Raw genomic sequence first — 22,086 nt, forward strand, 5'->3', positions numbered from 1 at the left:
AAAAAAGTCAGTTTAAACAAGTACTCTTAGGGAATGGTACATACAGTTTTTAGCATTTTATTTGGAAAAGATATATGTACATTTATTCTCCATTGAAACAGTGCCAGGTCTTTTCTCTGTAAACTGGCCTGCAGATTAGATTTCTGAGTTATCACAGCACTTGGGTCGCTCAATAGGTTAGGCATCTACCTTTGGTTCAGGTAATGACCTCGGGGTCCTGGGATGGAGTCCCGCATTGGACTCCCTGTTCAGCAGGGAATCTCCTTCTCCCATTGCCCCTTTCCCTGCTCATACTGTCTGTCTGTGTCTCAAATAAATAAAAAGAATCTTTTAAAAAAAAAAGCTTTCTATGTTGTCTTTTTTTGCATTCAGTTTCAGTTTCTTTAACTGAATTGAGTGAGAATCCTGTGATCACTCCCTCCCTGCCTGGTACTTGGTCATCTCACCCATACCTAACTTAGCAAAAATTTTCTTATTGATTTCTTTGTATCAAACCTTTCCAAAGTAGCTGTGTTAGTTTTCAAAAGAACAGTGATTTTTTTTTTTGCAGTCATATTTTGTTGGTTTACATAGTTTTTAATGAAGCTGTATAATTACGAATTAAGTGTAGGTGTCCTTAACTAGTTTGGGAATTTGATTCTTGCTGAGTAAACAGGTCATGGAGTAGCAGAGTCACAGGGGAAGTAGATAGTAATTTATTGCCTTTAAGCATATAAGCCTATCCAGGTATCACAGAATTGTAAAGGGGAAACACAGGATAGCTAATCCTGTGGGACCAATATTTGGAAATAGGTTATGAAAGATTTGGAACATCTGTTCAATGGGACACTCAGCATGCACATAAAATATTAATAGAAATGTATGTGTTCTATGTAAAGACATTCAAGTTATATTTTTAGATGGGAAATTTTTTTTAATAGAATGGGTTTTTATTTTTTATTTTTTTATTCTTTTTTAAGATTTTATTTATTTATTTGACAGAGAGAGAGGTCACAAGGAGGCAGAGAGACAGGCAGAGAGAGGGGGGAAAGTAGGCTCCCAGCTGAGCAGAGAGCCTGATGTGAGGCTTGATCTCAGGACCCTGAGATATGACCTGGGCCAAAGGCAGAGGCTTAACCCACTGAGCCTTCCAGGTGCCCCTAGCTGGGAAATAGTTTAGAAGAGCATGAATATGTGTGTGTGTGTGTGTGTGTGTGTGTACACATATGTGTGTGTACACACATACATAGAGAAGCTCTGGGGTTTCCATTCAAGATGGTGGCATAGGAGGATCTTGAACTCATCTCTTCTATGAAATACACACTGAATCTATAGCTCCATATGGAAAAATTTCCTGTGGAAAAAACCCTACAACTAGCTGAGTGACTCCTACACATTAGGTGAGTAAGGAAAAAAAACTATGTTGAAGTAAGAATCAGTCTTGCCATAAACCCCACCCCTGGTACAGCGACCTGGGATTGGGAGGGTACTCAAAACCCCAGGCTTCTCCCTGAGGAGCAAAGGGTTTGAGCCCCACTTCTGGCACCCCAACTTCCAAGACGTACATCTAAGAGACAAGACCCCAAAACATCCAGCTTTGAAAGCCATCAGAGCTTGCACCCATGAGACCCACAAGGCTATAGCAAACTGAGAAACAGTTCCTAAAGCAGTCGCGCGAGTAGACTGACCCACCCTGGAACTCAGCACAGAAGCAGCAGTCTGAAATGGGTTCAGATTTCTCTGAAAGAGGCTCATTTGCTTATCTTAAAGCCCTGAGGGGCAGGCATCTAATATCACATGGATCTGGGAGCCTAGTAAGGTATTCTCCAAAGATGGAGCTGATGGGTACCATCTTTGCGCTGTCCCTCTACCTCGCTTCTGCTTTCTGGTATCTCCTGGAAAGGAGCTTGAATGCTCGTATGATGCCCCGAGGTTTGCAGTTGCTACCCAGGGTATACCTCTAGATCACCTGGCTCTAGCGGCCAGCAAGATTCACACTCACGGTAGTGAGTATCACAGTATTTACAACAACCAAGACTTGGAAATAACTAAAGTGTCCACCAACGGGGTGAATGGATAAAGAAAATGTGTATGTATATGATGGAATATTACTCAACCATAAAAAGAAGGAAGTCTTGCCATTTGCAACAACATGGATGGACCTTGAGGATATTGTGCTGAGTGAAATAAGTCAGACAGAGAAAGAGAAATACTGTATGATCTCCCTCACATGTGGAATCTAAAAAACAAAACAAAATGAAGTCATAGAGAACAGATTGGTGGTTGCCAGAGGCGAGGTTGTGGAGGAAATAGATGAAGGGGTCCAGTGGTATAAACTTCCAGTTAATAAGATAAGCCTTGGGGATGTAATGTACATCATAGTGACTGTAGTAAATAATACTGTGTATTATTGTATATTTATTATTTTTTATTAGAAATATGTATTATTAGCCCCAGGGTTACAGGTCTGTGAATTGTCAGGCTTACACACTTCCCAGCACTCACCGTAGTACATACCTTCCCCAATGTCCACAACCCCACCACCCTCTCCCTACACCCCTCCCCCCAGCAACCCTCAGTTTGTTTTGTGAGATTAAGAGTCTCTTATGGTTTGTCTCCCTCCTGATCCAATCTTTTTTTTTAAAGATTTTATTTATTTATTGGACAGACAGAAATCACAAGTAGGCAGAGAAGCAGGCAGAGAGAGAGGAGGAAACAGGATCCCTGTTGAGCAGAGAGCCCAATGTGGGGCTCAATTCCAGGACCCTGTGATCATGACCTGAGCCGAAGGCAGAGGCTTTAACCCACTGAGCTACCCAGGTGCCCCCCTCCGAATCCAATCTTGTTTCATTTTTCCTTCCCTACCCCCACACCCCCCACTTTGCCTCTCAAATTCCTCATATCAGGGAGATTGTACGATAATTGTCTTTCTCTGATTATTTCACTCAGCATACCCTCTAGTTCCATCCACGTCATTGCACATGGCAAGATTTCATTTCTTTTGATGGTTGCATAGTATATTATATATATATATATTTTTTTTTAGATTTTATTTATTTATTTGACAGAGATCACAAGTAGGAAGAGAGGCAGGCAGAGAGAGAGGAGGAAACAGGCTCCCTGCTGAGGAGAGAGCCTGATGTGGGGCTCAATCCCAGGACCCTGGAATCATGACCTGAGCTGAAGGCAGAGGCCTTAACTCACTGAGCTACCCAGGTGCCATATATTATTATGTATTTAAAGTTGCTAAAGCTTAAGAGTTCTTAGCACAAGAAAAAAATGTGTATGTTTGGTGATGGATGTTAACTAGTCTTAGGGTGATCATTTCACAAGAGATAAAAATATGGAATTTTTATGTTGTATGCCTGAAACTAACATGTGTCCATTATATGTCAGTTTCTTTAAAAAGTAATTGATATTTTATTTTTTAAAAAATTATTTATTTATTAGACAGAGATCACAAGTAGTCAGAGAGGCAGGCAGAGAGAGAGACAGGGAAGCAGGCTCCCTGCTGAGCAGAAAGCCCAATGCGGGGCTTGAACCCATAACCCTGGGATCATGACCTGAGCTAACGACAGAGGCCTTAACCCACTTAACCAGCCAGGCACCCCAAAAGTAATTTATATTTTAAAGAGAAAGACTAGGGCACCTGGGTGGCTCAGTCAGTTAAGCGTCTGCCTTCGGTTGAGATCTTGATTTCAGGGTCTTGGAATGAACCCTGGCATCAGGCTCCCAGCTCAGCAGAGAGCCGGCTTCTCCCTCTGCCCCTCCTCCCACTTGTTCTCTCCATCTCTCTCTCTCAAATAAATAAAACCTTTAAAAAAAAAAAAAGTAAAGAGAAAGACCAAAACAAAGTCTGGAAGGATGTGAATCGCTGTGTTAAATAGTGAAGAAAAATAAATATTAGCAGTGCTTAACTGCAGAGCATTAGAGAGTGGGTGATTTTTTTTTTCTCTCTCTTACATAAGTATTTCTTGGTTGGTTGAAAGTTTGACAGTGAACATTTGTTACTTTTAAAATTAAGAAGAAAAAGCTGTTTCTATTTTGAGAAGAGCCTCTTTGAAATGTATAATTAAAAGAAATAAAATGCCTGTAGTTAGGCAACTGGAGAGAATGGTCTTGGTGAGGGGCCCCCTTTCCCATAATCTTAGGAAGTGAGCAGACCCCCTGATTTCCCTGAGTGTGTTCCCCTGCAGTAATAAGGCCTCTTATTCTTTCTCTGATCTTATTTTTCTATGTAAAATGTGGTATCAGTGCAGTCATTTTTTCTCTCTGGTTTGATTTTCAGGAAGATTTCGACGTTGATCACTTTGTGTCTGACTGTAGGAAGTGTGTCCAGCTGGAGGAACTAAGAGGAGATCTGGAACTCTACTATAAACTTCTTAAAATAGCCATGGTCCAGCTCATCAACAAGGATTATGCAGATTTTTTCAACCTTTCCACAAACTTGGTAAACCTGAAATTCACAAGTCCTACACACACACACACACACACACACACACACACTTTCTCTCTTTTTCATATTTATTAAAAGGGCAGAGTTTTTAGAAACCTTTCAGTTGATTACCCCACCAACCCCACCAGAAACTTGAAGAAATTACCAATTTTATTAATAAAAGAACTAAACTTTTTGGAATACATTTTTTTGTTTGTTTTAGTTTTTATTCATTTAAGGTTGCTCTAGTTTGATTATGTTTCAAATTCATTAGTCAACAGTGAAAAGTAAAGGATAATAATACCCAAGGGGTTGTTTTATTAGTTGCTAAGTGATTACCCTGAAGTCTTCCTTGATTTAGACTAATTTGTAGGAGCAAATGTCCACCACTCTTACAATGTTTAATTTACTCCCAGGTCATATCTGTTAGCTAGAGCTAGGTTGAAGGAACATTGGTCAATATTGATATTTAAAAAGTTTGGTTTTATAAAAATATAAGAATGATTTGCAGTGAGCTTATCAATTGTTTGTAAAAGCCGTTTAGAAATGTTGAATTTTGTTACTTGGCAGAAAAGTCTCCTTGTTGATGCTTCATTTTGTTTTAAATCTGTTTGTCCAGAGAAGCACAGAAAGTTGCAGCTCCGTGGGAATTTCAAGAAGCATTAAAATTAATGATGCACATTTGCTTTTGGGAAATATACCACTAAGATAAATATCCCAATAGGATTAAAAACCTAGAAAATTTTACTTCTATTTAATTTCTATTTTTCTCAAGGCTTATAATAATGTTTAAGAGAGACATAGCCCATCAGACTTTCACATCAGCTGGCTGAGTATCATCAATTACAGACAGAGAACTGTTCACCTTCTGTGAAAATTTTTCACATTCATTTAAAATGTCATCTAAAGGCAAATTGTTCTTAAGGAAACTTTCGTTTCTCATGACTTCCCTTATTTTTATAGTTTCATGTATTTCAACAGATTTTTTTCATATTCTATGAACAACATTAATGGCCAAATAACACTTCTGTTGTTTATCTAGTTATGTAGCAAAATACGGTTGTGCCAAAAAAATAACTTAAATCTGGTACTGCTTTGATCGTTTAATAGATACGTCACTATTACTCCTTATCATGATGTGTTTTGTGCCAACCTGGTTTTGCCTTTAGGTTGGCATGGACAAAGCCCTCAATGAACTTTCTGTGCCTTTGGGACAGTTACAAGAAGTTCTGGTAAGTCCCCAATTAATGTAAACAGTCTGCTGTGATGCCTGTTGTCCTCGTCGGCTTTTCTCTAAGAATTCTTTTCATCTGTTAGTTTGGTGGTACTGGTGGTTGTATTTTAACGGTTCATGATTATAATATTCGCCTTCAGAAGAGTTGTAAATGATTTTGTTTTTGCATATGCTAAAAACCTAAAAAAAACATGTTCGATTTGAAGAAGACATATTCTCAGAGTAGACAACCTTAAAATGTCAGGGGAGAGGAAGCATATTTCCAAATTCAACTTATTAATGCCACTTTGGTCATATGTAAGTGGTTTCTAACTTATGAATGACTTGTGTTTTAACAGTTTGTAATCTTGTAAATATCCCCCCCCCACCCCATGTAATCTACGTGTGGTTAGGTTCCTGGGCTGATCTACAAAAACTGTGTAATCCCTAATGGAACTGAAGGATAATATTGATGAGGGAGCAGGAGGCTGGCTGAGGACAAAGCAAGAGCTGGCGCCTTGCACCCCCCCTTTCATCCGCTCCCCCTCCATAGGTGTAGCATTCCTCAGGCACCCCTGACTGCCATAAAATGATAAATAGTTAACTTGCTGAGATCACAATCCTGCAAGACAGGAGTCTCCCTTGGTTTGCAAATGTCCTTGAGATTACAACAAAGAAGTTACCTTATCAATAGCCCAATTTCCAAAGACACAGAACTCACTTCCTCAAGCCCTAATGTCACCCTCCCCTCCATAAAAAACTGAAGGAGGTGGAAGTAGAAGGAAAAGTAAATAAAGTTAAATTTCTTCTAAACCTAAATCTCATTAACAAGGATGCTTGATAGCAGGAATGTAACATTCCACCAGACTTCCAAATTGTCTTTACTTGATAGCAACTAAGCCTTCAATATCCTGATAGTATTCTTTGCCCCAATAGCCCTTCTGAACACCCCTTTGTCCTCACCTACCCAACTCCTGTGTATATAACCAACCACTCCTCACAACCCGGGGCAGCAGCAGCTCTTCCTGCCCACGGGTCCTGTCCCTGTGCTTTAATAAACCACCATTTTGCACCAATGACGTCTTAAGAATTCTTTCTTTAGTCGTCGGCTCCGAACCTCCTCACCCCACCGAACCTGACTTAGGTTCTGGGACTTCATCATTTTTGGCGAGCCAGCCAGATTTGTGAGTCTTTACATTTGGACTCTGAGCTTCAGTGCAAAATTGGTGAGTACTTTCTCTCCTTTTCCTGTACTCTCATTCCAGGGCTTTTTCAAGGAGTATGGTCTTATTGGAACACTTGCATGTCAATTGCTCAGGCTGTAATCCTCTAGCCCGTGGCTACTCCATGGGGAGGAGAATGTCTGCCTTTTGACTGTAAGCTAGTACCCTGGCCAGAATGGCAATAAGACCCAGAAACTTGATGGCCTCTCTTTATTCCTGTTCTTATAGAAAGTTGTCTCTCTTGGGCACGGGACAGCCACCTAAGTCACCAGGACGGCTGCCAATCTTGAGACTCCCGTGTGAGGTTTCCTCCTGATTGATCTAATGTGATCCCCTCCACATGCCCGGTCTAGCCACTTCTGGCCGCGAGACCTCCACTGGGAGCCGGCCGAAACCAGTACCCGATTGAATTAAAACGCAACCGGGGACCGTTTCCTAGGGAAGTTGGCTGTAAGGACCACATGTGTTGGAATGTCGCATAGACCATGATGGATTTCAATCTTTACTGTTTCTCGTCAGTGTCTTCTGCAAACCGCCTAAAGCTATGAAATTGAGTAATTTCCCCTTGCCAAAACTTCTCTAGCATTTCCATGGGTTAATATGGCAAAACAGTATGCAGTCTTCAGGACATACGATAGCATGGCACAAGCATTTTAGTCCATTCACCAGGCACCCATCTGTAGCCTAGGATGTGATGGGGAAGTGGAGGGATGCCGGCACCCCTCCAGGGCCTTTTATGGCAGAAATGTCTTCCCAGGGAAGGCAGGATGGTGATCAATAGCGATATCTTGAGGGACGCCCCTGGTCGCTTTTGACACACAGGAACTTCTGACATATCCTGCGTGGGACGCTACCCAGGAGTCAGGGGGGATTTGGTAATGGACCTTCATTACTTTTCTGGAAGCATGGCCTCAGTAGGCTTCTTCAGATCCCAAGGACTCTACCTTGGGGTGCCTTTTAACCCACTGGAAATAATTTGGATTGCAAAACTTAGGAAAGGACTGAGCTCCTGTAACACTGCATGGCCTCAGTGGGATCTATCAGTTAGATCTCCTTTGCAGGAAGCAGGGCAAATGGACCTAATGACCTGCATTGCTCATACCTAGGCCTTCATTGCTCTGCACCAGGACCCCAGACTAAGGGGCTTTTGCGGAATGTGTTTGCCCAAATGAGTCAGCTGTAAACTTTCTCCTGACATATTCGATGATAATTACATACATAAGCCTTCTTCTAGTAAACCCAGGTTGCTGGGCCATCCCTAGCAAAGGGGACTCTGGCTTTATTTCTCTGTTTCTCTTAATAGATGTGGGGGCTTCTCTCTCACTCACTTCCCGTGTTAATGGCTATAACTGGAGCCAACTGGGGTTGGTCTAACTCGAGACAGAGACCATAAGGAATATTCCCAAGCAGCTACCAAAACTCTCTTTGTTTCGGGGAAGTTTCCCTGTGTTCTCTGGCCTGACTTGGACTGCCTAATCCCTTCCCCCTTGCTGGTGGGAAAGCATGGCGTCTGCTCCTCTGTTGGGGCTTGTGAGCTCTAAAACCGGGAATCTTTTCTCTGCCTCCTGGCAGCGCTTTGTTTCTTCTGTTTCCCCCTTATTGTGTTTCTGTACCAACGCGCGTGCAACCTGCATGACTAGCCTCTAGATCATGCACCACGGCTCCTTCTCTCTTCACTGTCAAGGAGCAAGAAGAGCACCCCCTGGACCTAACACTCCCCACTCCAGATCTTCCCATGCATGTCTCAGGTAAACATTCAAAGCGGAGTGGGCCCAGGTGGAATGTAAATCACTATTGGAACTAAGTTAAGTTTGTTGGTTTAATTAAGATAAGACGTGTCTTTGAAGTTACAACAGTAAATGTGAAACTTTTATTCTATCAGTCTACTGAAGGTCAGATAAGCTTGTGTTACTTGTTAAAATTTGTTAGCAAAGAAATGACTAAACTGATGGTTAATTGTCTGTCTCAAAGTTCTAATGGGTAATTGCTGAAGTAGCTTTCAAAGTCTTTGGTAACCTGAAAGTTTTAAAGTTTTGCTTGGATGACAAATGGAATTAAATTGTGGACATCTAGGTCTTAACCAAACAGGATAAAATGCTAAGTCGTTAATTACTGAATGTAGGTTTGTGCTTTTGACTTCTTACTGCAAAGAAACTAAGAGTATTTAAATCTGTTGGTAAACTTGTTTGCCACTTAACTGATTCATAAATTGCCACCTGAAGAATTCTGTTGTAACAGTTCACAATTGGTTAATAACTAAAGGTGTTTCTAAGAATACAAAGTTCTGCTTAGTGTAACTAAGACTGATGGAAATAAAGGGAAACTGTATGTAGGAAAGTAGGAGATATGTAATAAAGACTTAAGGAATGGGAATACATTTTGTTGAAGGTAAAGGAAGGTAATTTTGTCCTAAATGAGATGGTTGTTTAGAAGGAAATGGCTTGGGACAAAACCTGAATGCAAAGGAAAGTTGTAGAAGGTTTGTGAAGGGAAATCTTCAGAAAAGGAATTTTAGCTATGGTCAAGAATGGATTAAGATTGAAATGAATGGGTTTTAAAGGTACATTGGTACAAGACTGAAATTCTCTGTTCAAAAGGACAATGTTTTCTTAGATCAGTTGATCTTCTGTTAAGAAAATGTAAATGGGGGCGCCTGGGTGGCTCAGTGGGTTGGGCCGCTGCCTTTCGGCTCAGGTCATGATCTCAGGGTCCTGGGATCGAGTCCCGCATCGGGCTCTCTGCTCAGCATGGGAGCCTGCTCCCTCCTCTCTCTCTCTCTCTCTCTGCCTGCCTCTCTGCCTGCTTGTGATCTCTGTCAAATAAATAAATAAAATCTTTAAAAAAAAAAGATTATTTATAAAAAAAAAAAAGAAAGAAAGAAAATGTAAATGGTTTTCTCTTTGCCTGCCCAGAAAAACGAGTTTCTATGTTCAGTTTTATCAGGTGTTTAACATCCCTAATTATATTTAGGCATGTGCTTCAACACTTTCTAAAATTTTAGGAAATGTTGACAAGACTTAAATTGTAAATCTCTTTAACTCAGGCTTTTCCTTGGTATGTGAAGTTGCTCATGAAGTACTACTGAACCAATGATAAACCTTGGATTACATTTGGGAAAATACTATATTCTAGAGATTCTACGTACTTCCTAAAGTTTTAATGTTTTGAGAGATCACTGCTTGATACTATAATTATGGAAATGTTATGTGTCACAGAAATTGTAACCTGATTTCCTTGCAGCTAAGTTGTAAACTCTCCTCATCAACTCTAACTATATCCATTCTGAGTTTTTGTCATTTACAATTGTTTTAATTCTCTTGTAAAATGAGTTTTATCTTCAAGTAGATTCCTATAAAGGACTTTCAGGACAAATACAGATATTTTATATACTTGAAAATCCTAAAACTGAAATGGGTAAGAATTTCCAAAACTGACTAAAGCTGCATTCACCGGAATTAGTAACATGGGACTAAGTGAACTAAAAGATTATAGTGTTGTGTCCCTTAATGTTTTATCTTACTTTAAACATTGCTGGTTCTCTCTAATGTTTGCTCTTCCAGACTAGGGATACTTCCTCCTAGTTATCTGTAACTTATATAGAGATGTAAAAGTCCTCAAAGCATTCAAGCTTTTCTCTCTATCTGAACCCTCTGAAACCAAAAGGTCTCAGTAAGTATTCTTTCTTCCAAGGCAATCAGTCATTTGCATAAGTTCAATAAGAATCTGTTCTCCTTGTAACAGGAAAGAATTGGAAACACGGGTTATTTTACCAAGGCTTTGACTAGGATGTCATATTTGAAGAGACTCAGATATGACCAGACAGCTTTAAGGAACTAAGGTTGACTTTATGAAACCTGGAGCCATAAAGCCCCTTGGGACTGTTGGCCTGATACCTTGCTTACAGAGTTCCCAGCAGCCTCACCGGTGAGTAAAGAATGTCACTCTTTGGTAGGTGCGGAGACTCAGAAGAGGCATTCGCCCAAATTAACAGGTATTGCAGGCATGCCTGATGGCAAGTACAGGGCTTGGCTTCTGGCCCGGAGAGTCTACTAAAAGTTCGACCTAGAGATTCCTTATAAGAAGTTCCAGCAAAGCAGATTCTAAAAGATCTATTGATCACACTCACTGTTCTTGCTGAGCTTATGTAAACAATTAGGCCAAGTTTGTAAAAACTGGATTTGTTTCACAAGTGATTTAGTCCTGATTTGGCTATCTCTGTAAATTAGGGTTATTTTAGAGAGAAAAAAAATTATGTTTTAGTAACACACCTTTATGGGTGTTAAATTCTAGATTTGATTGTCTTTAAATGTTTGTTTACCTAAGTTAAACAATTAGAGGTAAACTTCAGAGAAGTTACGCAATAGCTCATTTAGATGATCTTCTTGCGTTTTTATTTTGTGGGGATATTAGCAGATCCCACAGCACATGATTAAACAACTGGAAAATGGGATTGATTCCCCTACAATTGTATAACTTAACTAACACCTTATGTGTGGCTGGGATAATGAAATCGCCTAAAAACCACCATACCACACTCCATAGGATTAACTATGGACTTGTGGAGATAATGGATGATCCCACTTTCATTATGAGTGGATTGGATGATGCATGGGAAACTCCCCTTATCTCTTGACAAGTTTTCTCACTTGCCAATGATCCTCTGTAATCAGGATATTGTTAAGGCTGGACCACTCAAAGGTCGTCTTATTGGTTTCATCCCTTAGTCATATTTATCCAAGAGGCCACCTCTGTTGAGGTGCAATTGCAAACAGATGCTTTAGCTAAGCATAGAACAGCCCTCCTCATAAAAAGAGCCTCAAAGCTCACTATAAAACAGTCCTTGACTGTAATGACTTCACATCAGGTCCAGATTTGTCTTAGAATTCAAAGGCCATCAGTGGATGATAGAAACCAACTAATTAAATATTGGACTGTACATGCCAGAATTAATACTTAAAACTTGTCAGACTTTAAACCTAGTTACCTGTATGCCTGAACCTGACCACTGTACTTCTTTCTCTATAGAGCAAAAATGTTCAAAGGTTATTGATCTTGCTTACTCTATTTGTCCAGATTTAAGATGCCCCTGTTAAAAATACGAATGACCGTTGGTTTTCTGATGTCAGTAGTTTTCATAGAAAAAATAAGATAAGCTAGGTATGCCATAGTGCTCACTAGCACTTTGCAATTGCCAAAGCCTAAGAATTAACATTTATACTGACTCCAAATATGCTTTCCTGGTACTACATGCCCATGGAGCTATTTAGAAGGAAAGGGGATTGCTATCAAGCCATAACTCCCCAATCCAATATGGGCCTAAGTTCCAAAACCCTCCTTATCGCTATACTAAGGATGGCATATATCAAATTTGAGATACGTATCTGTGGCTTACACCCACGATTGGTCAGAAGGCAGTTTTATGCTGGGAACAAAAGAATCATACGTAGGATACTTGGACAAATAACACACAGTATCAAGAATGGCTACCACTAGAAATGTGTTCCCAGATAATAGTACTCCAGACTACTGAATGTTTTGCTACTGATTGGGTAAGGTGACCTGGCATTAGATGGCCAGCTCCAAACGGAACCCACTGGATATGTGGAACTAACCTGTGGGCCTGGCTTCCTCCAGGGTGGATAGGTCGCTGTACCTTAGGATTTGCCTGGATTCATGGGCGCATTACTAAAACCATTACAACTCCAGCTAATCTCCCCAACTTGAAACAGAGATGGAAGTGATCTGTTTTTAAATGGTATGATTACTTAGCATCCATTTTTGTTCTATCTGCGGGACTAGAGGATGTCATGTGACATGTAGAAGCCCTTAATAAATATACTACAAAGGCACTCAATGATTCACTAAATAGCATCTCCCAGCTTAATACCGAAGTGTCACTGCAAGGCAGTCCTACAAAATAGGATGGCCTTAGATGTCCTGACAGCAGCCCAGGGTGGCACATGTGCAATTATCAAGACAGAATGCTGTGTGTACATTCCAGACTATCGCAAAAATGTCACAGGACTAATAAAAGATATGAATACCCAAATTAAGGCCCTACAAGATCCTTCTCTCTCTCTCAGTGAATGGTTAAGTTCCTGGTTTGAAGGAGGACTATGGCCAAATCTCCTTTTCAGGCTTCTTATTCTTATCGCCTTATTAACCTTAATATGTTGCTTTGTTCCATGTTTCTCTACTTGGTGTCGAGACTCCATTGCTACAATGACTACACCACGACAGACGATCCTTGTCGCGCGCGCGAGGACGCCTCTTCACTGTCAGCGCTGGATTCAGCTGCCTCCACCTTTCCTAACTCCCCTATACGTTCCTACCCTGATCAATATTGACCCGAGCAGGTAGGGACAGCTCTACGCCCCTATTCAGCACGAAGAAGTTACAGAAGATGAGACCTTCCACCTTCAACCACCTTAAAGATTTAAGGGTCAAAATTGTTCAGGGGGGAATGATGAGGGAGCAGGAGGCTGGCTGAGGACAAAGCAAGTGCTGGCGCCTTGCACCCCCCCTTTCATCCGCTCCCCCTCCATCGGTGTAGCATTCCTCAGGCACCCCTGACTGCCATAAAATGATAAATAGTTAACTTGCTGAGATCACAATCCTGCAAGACAGGAGTCTCCCTTGGTTTGCAAATGTCCTTGAGATTACAACAAAGAAGTTACCTTATCAATAGCCCAATTTCCAAAGACACAGAACTCACTTCCTCAAGCCCTAATGTCACCCTCCCCTCCATAAAAAACCGAAGGAGGTGGAAGTAGAAGGAAAAGTAAATAAAGTTAAATTTCTTCTAAACCTAAATCTCATTAACAAGGATGCTTGATAGCAGGAATGTAACATTCCACCAGACTTCCAAATTGTCTTTACTTGATAGCAACTAAGCCTTCAATATCCTGATAGTATTCTTTGCCCCAATAGCCCTTCTGAACACCCCTTTGTCCTCACCTACCCAACTCCTGTGTATATAACCAACCACTCCTCACAACCCGGGGCAGCAGCAGCTCTTCCTGCCCACGGGTCCTGTCCCCGTGCTTTAATAAACCACCATTTTGCACCAATGACGTCTTAAGAATTCTTTCTTTAGTCGTCGGCTCCGAACCTCCTCACCCCACCGAACCTGACTTAGGTTCTGGGACTTCATCAATATAAATAAAATGTAATACTTAATAAATGTTACATTTGCATATTCTCTCAGAAAAATCTCTGTTGTGGGAATGGGACTCCCCACCTCTAAGCCATTGGGAATAGGAACTCCACCTGGGTGAACAGTGGAGGGGCAGTTGTGGCATCACTTCTAACAGAAAACTGTGCTGCCCTGTCTCCCCCCCCCCCGCCCGCCCCCTCCTGTCTGTGTCTGGTGCCCTGACTTACGGCCTCTGTCCGTTCTGATGCCCTGTCGTAAACTTGTCATAAACGACACCGTCCTTCCTTGTGTGTCTCCTCTTGCTTGAGTGGCCTCGTGCGTCCCTCCCCTAAGACAGTGCCTGCATCCTAGAGAGAATATAAGGAGAACATAATTTAAGGGAAGACACAGTACATGGTTAGAACCAAGAAAAATGCGGAGTAATGGAAATATCAGTGCTGACAAGCCTAGGGGAGGGGCAGGCAGGAAAGAGTTCGTGAAACAGGTAAAAATCTTGAGTTGTGCCTTGAGGTAGCCAATACTTTCCATGGTTTATGTCTCATTTGAATTTTACAAAATCTTGTTAAAGGTACTTTTCCTTGGAATGGAAGGGATTTTCATGGTCCGCTGTTGGATTCCACACCAGCCGCTGTGGGGCTCTCCCACTGCCTCCTTGGTGTGCCTCTTCCTTCCGGGGCCTCATAGTGGTGTTGTTTCCCAAGCCTAGCCTTCCTTTGGCCTCCCACTCTTCTCTCGAACCCCCTCCCTGGAGGCAGATTTGCTCTACTCACACAGGCTCCCGTTTCGCCTCACCCCCTGCCATCACCGTATCCCCTCCCTTTTCCATGGCCTGTTTTTATGGCCACTTTGGTCCTGCTCAGCCACAGGCCTGACCTGCCTTTCAGGTCCCAACTCTGAAGCTGTTCTGTGAGATTCTCAGACAACTGAGGGATACGACTATATCTGTCTTCATTGTATCCCTGTGGGCTGCCACAATACTGACGTCCAGGAGGTGTTTCATAATGTTGATGGAGTGAATTAATTCACCTTCCTGTGGAATTTTTGTGATATGCCTACTTCATTCTAGTTGTTTCTGTTAACCTTTGTTTTGGCTCTAATTCCTAATTATCTCTTTATTCATTAGCTTCTGGACATGTTTCTCTACCTCTGTGCTCTGCCTTTTTCTGGTCTTCTGTTCTTCATTCTTGATTCCTGGTATTTCCATACCCACATTTCATCATCATGCATCAGTGCTTTGACATTCTTTCGTTCTCCAAAATATGCAGAATCTAAAGACCTCATCTCAGTGAAGTTGGCACTCCATTCCTATTTCTGCTTCTCTCCAGAAGGAAGCCTGCAGTTCACATGGCTGTGTGCCTGTCTGACCCTGCCCCTGAGTGTGTGTGCACTTACATCTGCTCCCCATCCCCTCCCCACCTCGGCAGCTGTGTACACATGGCTTTCAGAGTCCAATTCGAGCCCCGTCGCATTTCCAGACTCTCCTGTACTTTGCTTCATATTATCTGTTCTCCATTCTAAGCCCCCTCATCCCCATAACTTTCACTGTATATGTCATTCTTCTTCTGGCCATGCGACCCTGCCTTTGTGTCATTATGCCACCAGATCATGAGTCCCCTCAACAGTAACTGTGTCTGGTATATCATGTTTGTTTGTTTGTTTGTTTGTCAATATCTGCATAGTACTGGTGCACAGGTATTAAGTTCTGTGGAATTGAATGAGATGTAGGAACTTGATAATGTGACAAAACAATGTCTGTAATACGTTTTCTTTATTATTCTTTTAAAGAGTCTCAGGTCATCAGTCAGTGAAGGAATTCGGGCAGTAGATGAACAAATGTGTAAACAAGAGGACATAAGGAAGAAAAAGGTACCCTCCAGTAGATTTCTTATGCTGCATGCCAGTTGAAGCCCTCTCCTCTTGTCTCCGCGAACTTGTCAGCACTATTCAGCTTTTTTTCTTTTTTTTTAAATTTAGCTTTTTTTCAAAGCTCTCACGCATGTGCATTTTATGCATTATGTCACGTTATCTACCTGAAATAAGAAGACAGAATTTCAGAGGTACCCACACGATCTCAAGATCACCCACTTTTTCCAGAACAAGAAACAGTGATAACTGTTGTTGGTGCAGCACTTGGCAGTTAACGACTGTATAAATTGTCAGCGGCCCTGTAAAGAAAATAGGCCTATATTAGAGACTAGGGGAGAAGTGGGCTTTCCAAAGCAAACTCAGGATTCTGCCGTAGGTTTGTTGTTATTTTCTGATCCTGTGTTCTTTATGTTCTGGTGTTAACTTTAATTTTTTCGATTCCCAGTAGTTAGCATGCAGTGTTGGCTTAATTTCAGGTGTGTGAGACAGGCAACGGCTCTGTACATCTGAGGGCTCACCCCGGGAGTGTGCCCCTTAGTACTATCTCCAGTTCCAAGTGTCCCCGATATCATTCATGATCATAACGATGTAGGGGCACAGCGGGCATTGGGAGTCTGGGCTTCTGACTCTCCCCTGCTGCTCTGTACGATGTTTTCTATGTGTATTATTAGCATATTTGTTAAAATCTCAGTGGGGAGAAGCCTGTTTGAGGGACCTTCTGTTTAATTCGCCTCTGGATCTCCTCACAGCTTTTGTCCAAAGAATGCTTGTCGTGCGCTTCCAGACAAAACAGTAAGCTTTGTGAGAGTAGGGTGTATTTCTTGCTTTATTTTCTCGTGCCCCCCCACCCCCCCGTCGGAATGAATGTCGAGCTCCCAGGGGTGTTCATTATTATTATTATTTATTGAATGTATGACTTTGTATTTTGTTGTTCTTTAAGGATGAGAGTTTTCATAATGTCCCTCAACCTCTTTGATAATATTTGTAGTGTAAAAGGTCTTCAATGACTTGGTGCTTGGGCATATAGGTATATGCACATGTAAACTGAGAGGGCCAGTACGATCGGAAGCCAAAGTTAAAACATGAATAAAGGGCCATAAGAAAACAAATGGAGGGGCGCCTGGTGGCTCAGTTGTTTAAACGTCCGACTCTTGATTATGGCTCAGGTCATGATCTCAGGATCATGAGATTGAGCCCCACATTGAGCTCTGTGCTCAGCAGGATGTCTGCTCGAGATTCTCTCTCTCCCTCTGCCCCTCCCCTGCACGCGCACATGCAGTCTCTCTCTCTCTCAAATAAACAAATCTTTTTAAAAAAATAGGAAAGAAATGCCCATAGAAAGATTCAGGATGGGGAAAAGAAGAAATAAGAGTATAGAATATGAGAAATCAAAGTCTAGGGATTTTTTTTTCCTCTATAAACTTGCAATAGAATATGGAAGTATGCTTATTCTAGAACTAAGATTTGCATTCTTGAGAATTCTGTGTTTCATAGAAATATTCAAAATATAGCATGCCCTATATATTTGAAGTTAACTTTTGGTCTCATATTTTTCTGCATTTAGCATGGGAAATAAAGATGATTAAGAGTAAAGATGGTGACGTTTTTTGTTTGCTTAAGTTTTATTTTTATAGATGTGTGTGTTGAGGCTTATACAAGTTATTTGATCAGTTGAAAAGATTGAAAAAATCTTAAATTCACAAAGTTCTAAAGAAACCTCTGCACTAGAAGCAAGCAGGTAAGCATTTTTTTTTAACTAAGTAGCACATAAATTAATACTTCACATCCAATCTAATTAGGCGGGGACGGCTTAGTTAGAATTCATTTCTGAACAAGAAGAAAATCCAGGTTTGTGGCTAGAATGTAGCTCCAGGAGAGTGGAGAGCATGAAATGGTGAAATCTATAACACGTTCCTATAAACCCTTTGGTTATAGACCACAGTTCCAACACGTCATTATGCTTGCAGTGGAATCACCTTCCCTGAGGACTAGCAAAGTCCTGTTGATCTTTAAGGCATACCTACCATTCATCTTGGTTTTTCTCCATCTCATTTTTTTTCCTAGACATGCCCAGAGTATTACCATTGATGTATTTTGCACCAGCATTATATTATTATGAAACAGTATAGGGCACACCCAGTTGAAATTTACAAACAGGAAAGAAAAAGCTTATGAAATAGGAAAAAGATGATGGCTCTCTTTGTTATACTGTGATTGTCTTGTTCCCTTCCTGGTGTGAATTTTCAATCAGCCAGGGTAGATGAGTGACTCAGAAAATGAGTAGTTAGGTCCTGTCAGCACCGTGAGTCACACAGTGGTGCAGTGGGAGTAGCCCGGGCTGGTTCTGCACATACCAGCTGGGCTGCCTGCATCAAGGTCGCCTGGTGCCCTGAGTGCTCTGTTGTGTGAGGCTAACAGTCCCTCCCCCTGCAGGCGGAGTTAGGTTTCTAAATTTTAGGAATTAAGGTTTTAGATTTGGAAGGAACTTGAGAGACCATATGCTCCACATGTCTCATGATGGAGATTAAGAACGGACACATCCCAAAGGAAGCGATTCTCTGGTCCTAGGTCTCTGCCCCCTTTCACATCAAGGCATTCAACTAAGTGGTCAGCCTCCACTGTGCTTGTGTCTCTAGCCCGTTGCACTCGTGCTTCTGCCCTGGTTTGTTCACACTTAGCAGACAGTCTGTACGCGGCCCTTCTGCAGCCTGTGTGTCTCCAGCGGCTCTGCTTTGCTGCGGCCCTTGGCAGCACCTGCAGCCCCTCCAGCCATGTCCACATTCGGCCCCTGGGGAGCTGGCCCTCCAGTGTTCTTCCCGTCTTTGCTGTTGCTGCTGTGCTCCTCGGATAGAAACACCTCAGTGAGCTCTGTGTCTACAATCCTGTCCCTTTGCAGCACTGTCCTTGATAAACAGACATTGTGCGCTTTCTTGCTCAGAATTACCTTGGAGGACTTTTTTCTCCAGAAGAGCAGCTCTGAGCTCTGGAGTCAGGAAAGCCAGAGCAGCATCAGCGCATGGTAAATCCATCATGCTCTGCTAGGCCCAGAAATGCGCATGGGATCAGTCAGTAGAGGTTGGGATTAGGCTTCTGCATTGGTCGTGCCCAGTGCCTGCCTTCCCTCCACACCAGTTCTGATGCTCTGGGACAGGGCACACCGTGGCAGGTCTCCAGACATTTTTGGGTTTCCTTACAGTGTGTTTCCTCACTACCTGACTGCCCATCCTCAGATGTGGGATGCCTCATAGAGCCCAGCAGGGATTTGGGGCCTTTGTTGTGTTTTTTTTTTTTTTTATTTCACTGTTCGGCTTCCTTTTGAATGGGGTTGACACTTTCTAATGTGGGGGGCAAGAGGGAAGTGTATCCAGTCCACTTGATGGCAGATGCACTGTGAGTGATTTCTCACCAGCTCCCGGAACACCGAGCTTGCTCTTTCTGCCATTGGGTAAATGTAAACGTGGGAGTCCGCTGCTCTGAGCGATTTCCCAGGTTGCTGCTAGGTGGTCAGTTTTAGCTGATTGAGGAGACAGCAGTAGTTGGTACTGGGGAGGTACTTGGGAGGGAGAATGAGGCAGGCGGAGAAGAAGAGGGGGATTCACGTATGAACGGTAGGACAGGGAAAGAGAGAGGAGGGGGTTAGAGAATGGGAGAAGAAGGGAGAAGAAGGGCACGAATGGGAGAGCCCGAGGAACGTGGTGGAAACATGCAGTTGTACCCACACTGACCTAAAATAGCTCCATCCCCTTGCCTGGGCCCTGTGGCCCGGGCCAGGCTGCATCGGTGGCTTCTATGACCTCCCCGCTCCTCACCCCTCGCACCTGGGGCCTGCTGCACAGACAGTTTGTCCTGAAAATTGATGGCGTGCAGGTGCAGGTGCCTGAGCGCTGTAAGGCATGGGGGGCGGTGGGGGTGGCAGGTTTTAACTTTGGGAATTACACTTCTCTAATTGTCTCTACTAGCCCTCTCTGGACTAGAGAGATTTTGGAGAGAATTGCCACAGAATTTAACCAGTTACAGTTTCATGCTGTTCAGAGCAAAGGCATGCCTCTTCTGGACAAAGTAAGACCAGTAAGTGTTGGTTTCGATTTTCAATGTGCTGTTTGTGAATTTCCTGGATGATTTTGGTTTGACCTAGCATTGCCCCTGATAATTGCTACTCTACAGGAATTTGAAGCTAGCTTTGAATTTTTTTTTTTTTCAGTATCTCCTGCTTGGGACCCTGCTTCCATTATGTCACACTAGATAGATTTTGTGTAAAGACACAAGCATAGTCTCCAAACTATGCAAGTAAAATTAATTCTGAATTTCATGTAACTTGACACATCATATGACGTAGTCAGAGTTCATTTATCCAAAGCCCTTGACTGGGTTTAAATGCACGTTTGTCAGATTTACTCCGTAGCTTAAGAGGCAAATAACTTTTTGTCGTTCCATAATTGTCTAAACTTCACTTTGATGAAGCCGACTTACTTTCAAAGAAATCATAGGGAGGGGACGCCTCAGTGGCTCAGTCAGTTAAGCCACTGCCTCTGGCTTAGGTCATGATCCCAGGGTCCTGGGATCGAGTCCCACCTTGGGCTCCTTGCTTGGCAGGAAGCCTGCTTCTCTTTCTGCCTGTGCCTCCTTATGTGCTTGTGCTCTCTCTTGACAAATAAATAAATAAAAACCTTTAAAAAAGAAAGAAAGAAAGCAATCACGGGGAGAAGAGATTCATTGTTATTCTCTAGGAAATGTTGGGATTTTAATCTTACATATATTCTGGTAGAATTAGAGGCTCGCTTTATATATATAACACATATGTATATAAATTATACACATATATTTGAGCTTTTAGAAACTGTTGTGCCTGGACCTTCTTTCCTGGTCTTTCTGTTCTTGCAGCGTATAGCCCACATTACAGCCATGCTGCAGCAGTCCCTGGGAGGCCTGTTGCTAGAAGGGCTTCAGACTTCCAATGTGGACATCATACGGCACTGCCTCCGGACTTACGCTACAATTGACAAGACAAGACACAGGATGCAGAGGCGTTAGTTGGTCAAATACTGGTGAAACCATACATGGATGAGGTTTGTGCCCCCATGCACCTCATTCCACAAACACAGAGCATCTAATCTGGCTTCGTTTCTTGACTGGGTGCGAGAGAGCTCAGGGCTCTTCCTTGAAGATGCTCTTAGTTCCTGCTCTTCTGGTTGTAAGAAAAGGTTGGTCCCGCTTGGAGCCCATCAGCATGGCAGGAATCAGGCATGCGCTCTTTTCTCTTCCAGTGATGCCATAACTCAGGGATCATCTTAATTTAGTAGGGGTGAGGGACTTGCCTAGGAAGAAGGTACGGATCAGAACATTTTTAGGTCAATTTCCATTTCCATAAGTTATACGTTAATGAAGTTGCCGAAAAGCGTGACCACACCAAGGCGCCCATGCCCACTGGAGGAGCTGGAAGACAGCTCTGTGCGCAGGGAAAGTCTGTGAGGGGAGGCGTCTTCGCAGAATTGATGTGGCTTAAGTCTTGAAGACCATGGGGGAGTTTGCCAGGCTAGGAAGGTGGGAGGGAGGGAATATTCAAAGATAAAGGGCTTTGAAGGGCGAGTTAGTGGGGTAGTACCTTAAGTCCGGAACTTGGTTACCCAGTGTTCTTGACCTATAAGGATACAGTTAAATACAGGGAGTCAGTGTATCCTGCCTCTGAGCGGCCGGAGTATGGGCTGCACCATGTGAGGCCACCAGCAATCAGCAGCTTCCAACATAGAGAGCGTCAGATTCATCTAGTTCAGGCTGAGAGAAGTCATGAAGCCAGTCTCAGCGTTTGAGGGCTTTCTTCCAGTCACCTGCCAGTGCGAGTGCTCTTTCTGTCTGGTAAGTATAAAGCTACCCACCATGACTTCAGGATGAAAGGCTTCCAGTTTTAAAACGAGACAGTATCCCAGTGATAGAAGTGAAATTGAAGGATTAATTTCAGTAATCTTCTCAGCTTCATTAAGACTACTAAAAGTAAATGATCTGTCAGTTCTTTGTATGTATCCTATTATAGTTCATAGCTCTCTCTGTGGGGGTGAAAAAGATCACATTATTCTTTGTCACTAAATGAAAATATTTTAGTTATTTAATTTATGCCCTTTTCATTGAACTGAATCTAATATGCTAAATTAGGGAAGTACTTTGCGTTTCCGTGTCGTTAAATGAACTGTGGCCACGTTTGTATTTTAAGTTTGTATGC

The 22,086-nt window shown here is 42.4% G+C and overlaps 1 protein-coding gene across 8 annotated transcripts in view; it reads left to right on the top strand.

The window, feature by feature from the left end:
* Positions 1-22,086, top strand: part of LOC123392340 (conserved oligomeric Golgi complex subunit 2-like) — a 69,105-nt gene that overhangs the window by 15,849 nt on the left and 31,170 nt on the right. For all 8 annotated transcript variants that reach the window (XR_006607077.1, XR_006607121.1, XM_045081219.1 and 5 more), the window contains exons 2-4: positions 4,268-4,429; positions 5,584-5,646; positions 15,792-15,872. Coding sequence is in view for 6 of the 8 variants with exons in the window: in XM_045081219.1 (XP_044937154.1) it covers positions 4,268-4,429; positions 5,584-5,646; positions 15,792-15,872 (306 nt within the window). In the remaining 2 variants the exon portion in view is untranslated. The remainder of the gene's footprint in view (positions 1-4,267; positions 4,430-5,583; positions 5,647-15,791; positions 15,873-22,086) is intronic.

This window comes from Mustela putorius, unplaced genomic scaffold (genome assembly GCF_011764305.1).
Source record: "Mustela putorius furo isolate JIRA1106 unplaced genomic scaffold, ASM1176430v1.1 tig00000056_pilon_pilon_pilon, whole genome shotgun sequence".
Classification (NCBI taxonomy): domain Eukaryota; kingdom Metazoa; phylum Chordata; class Mammalia; order Carnivora; family Mustelidae; genus Mustela; species Mustela putorius.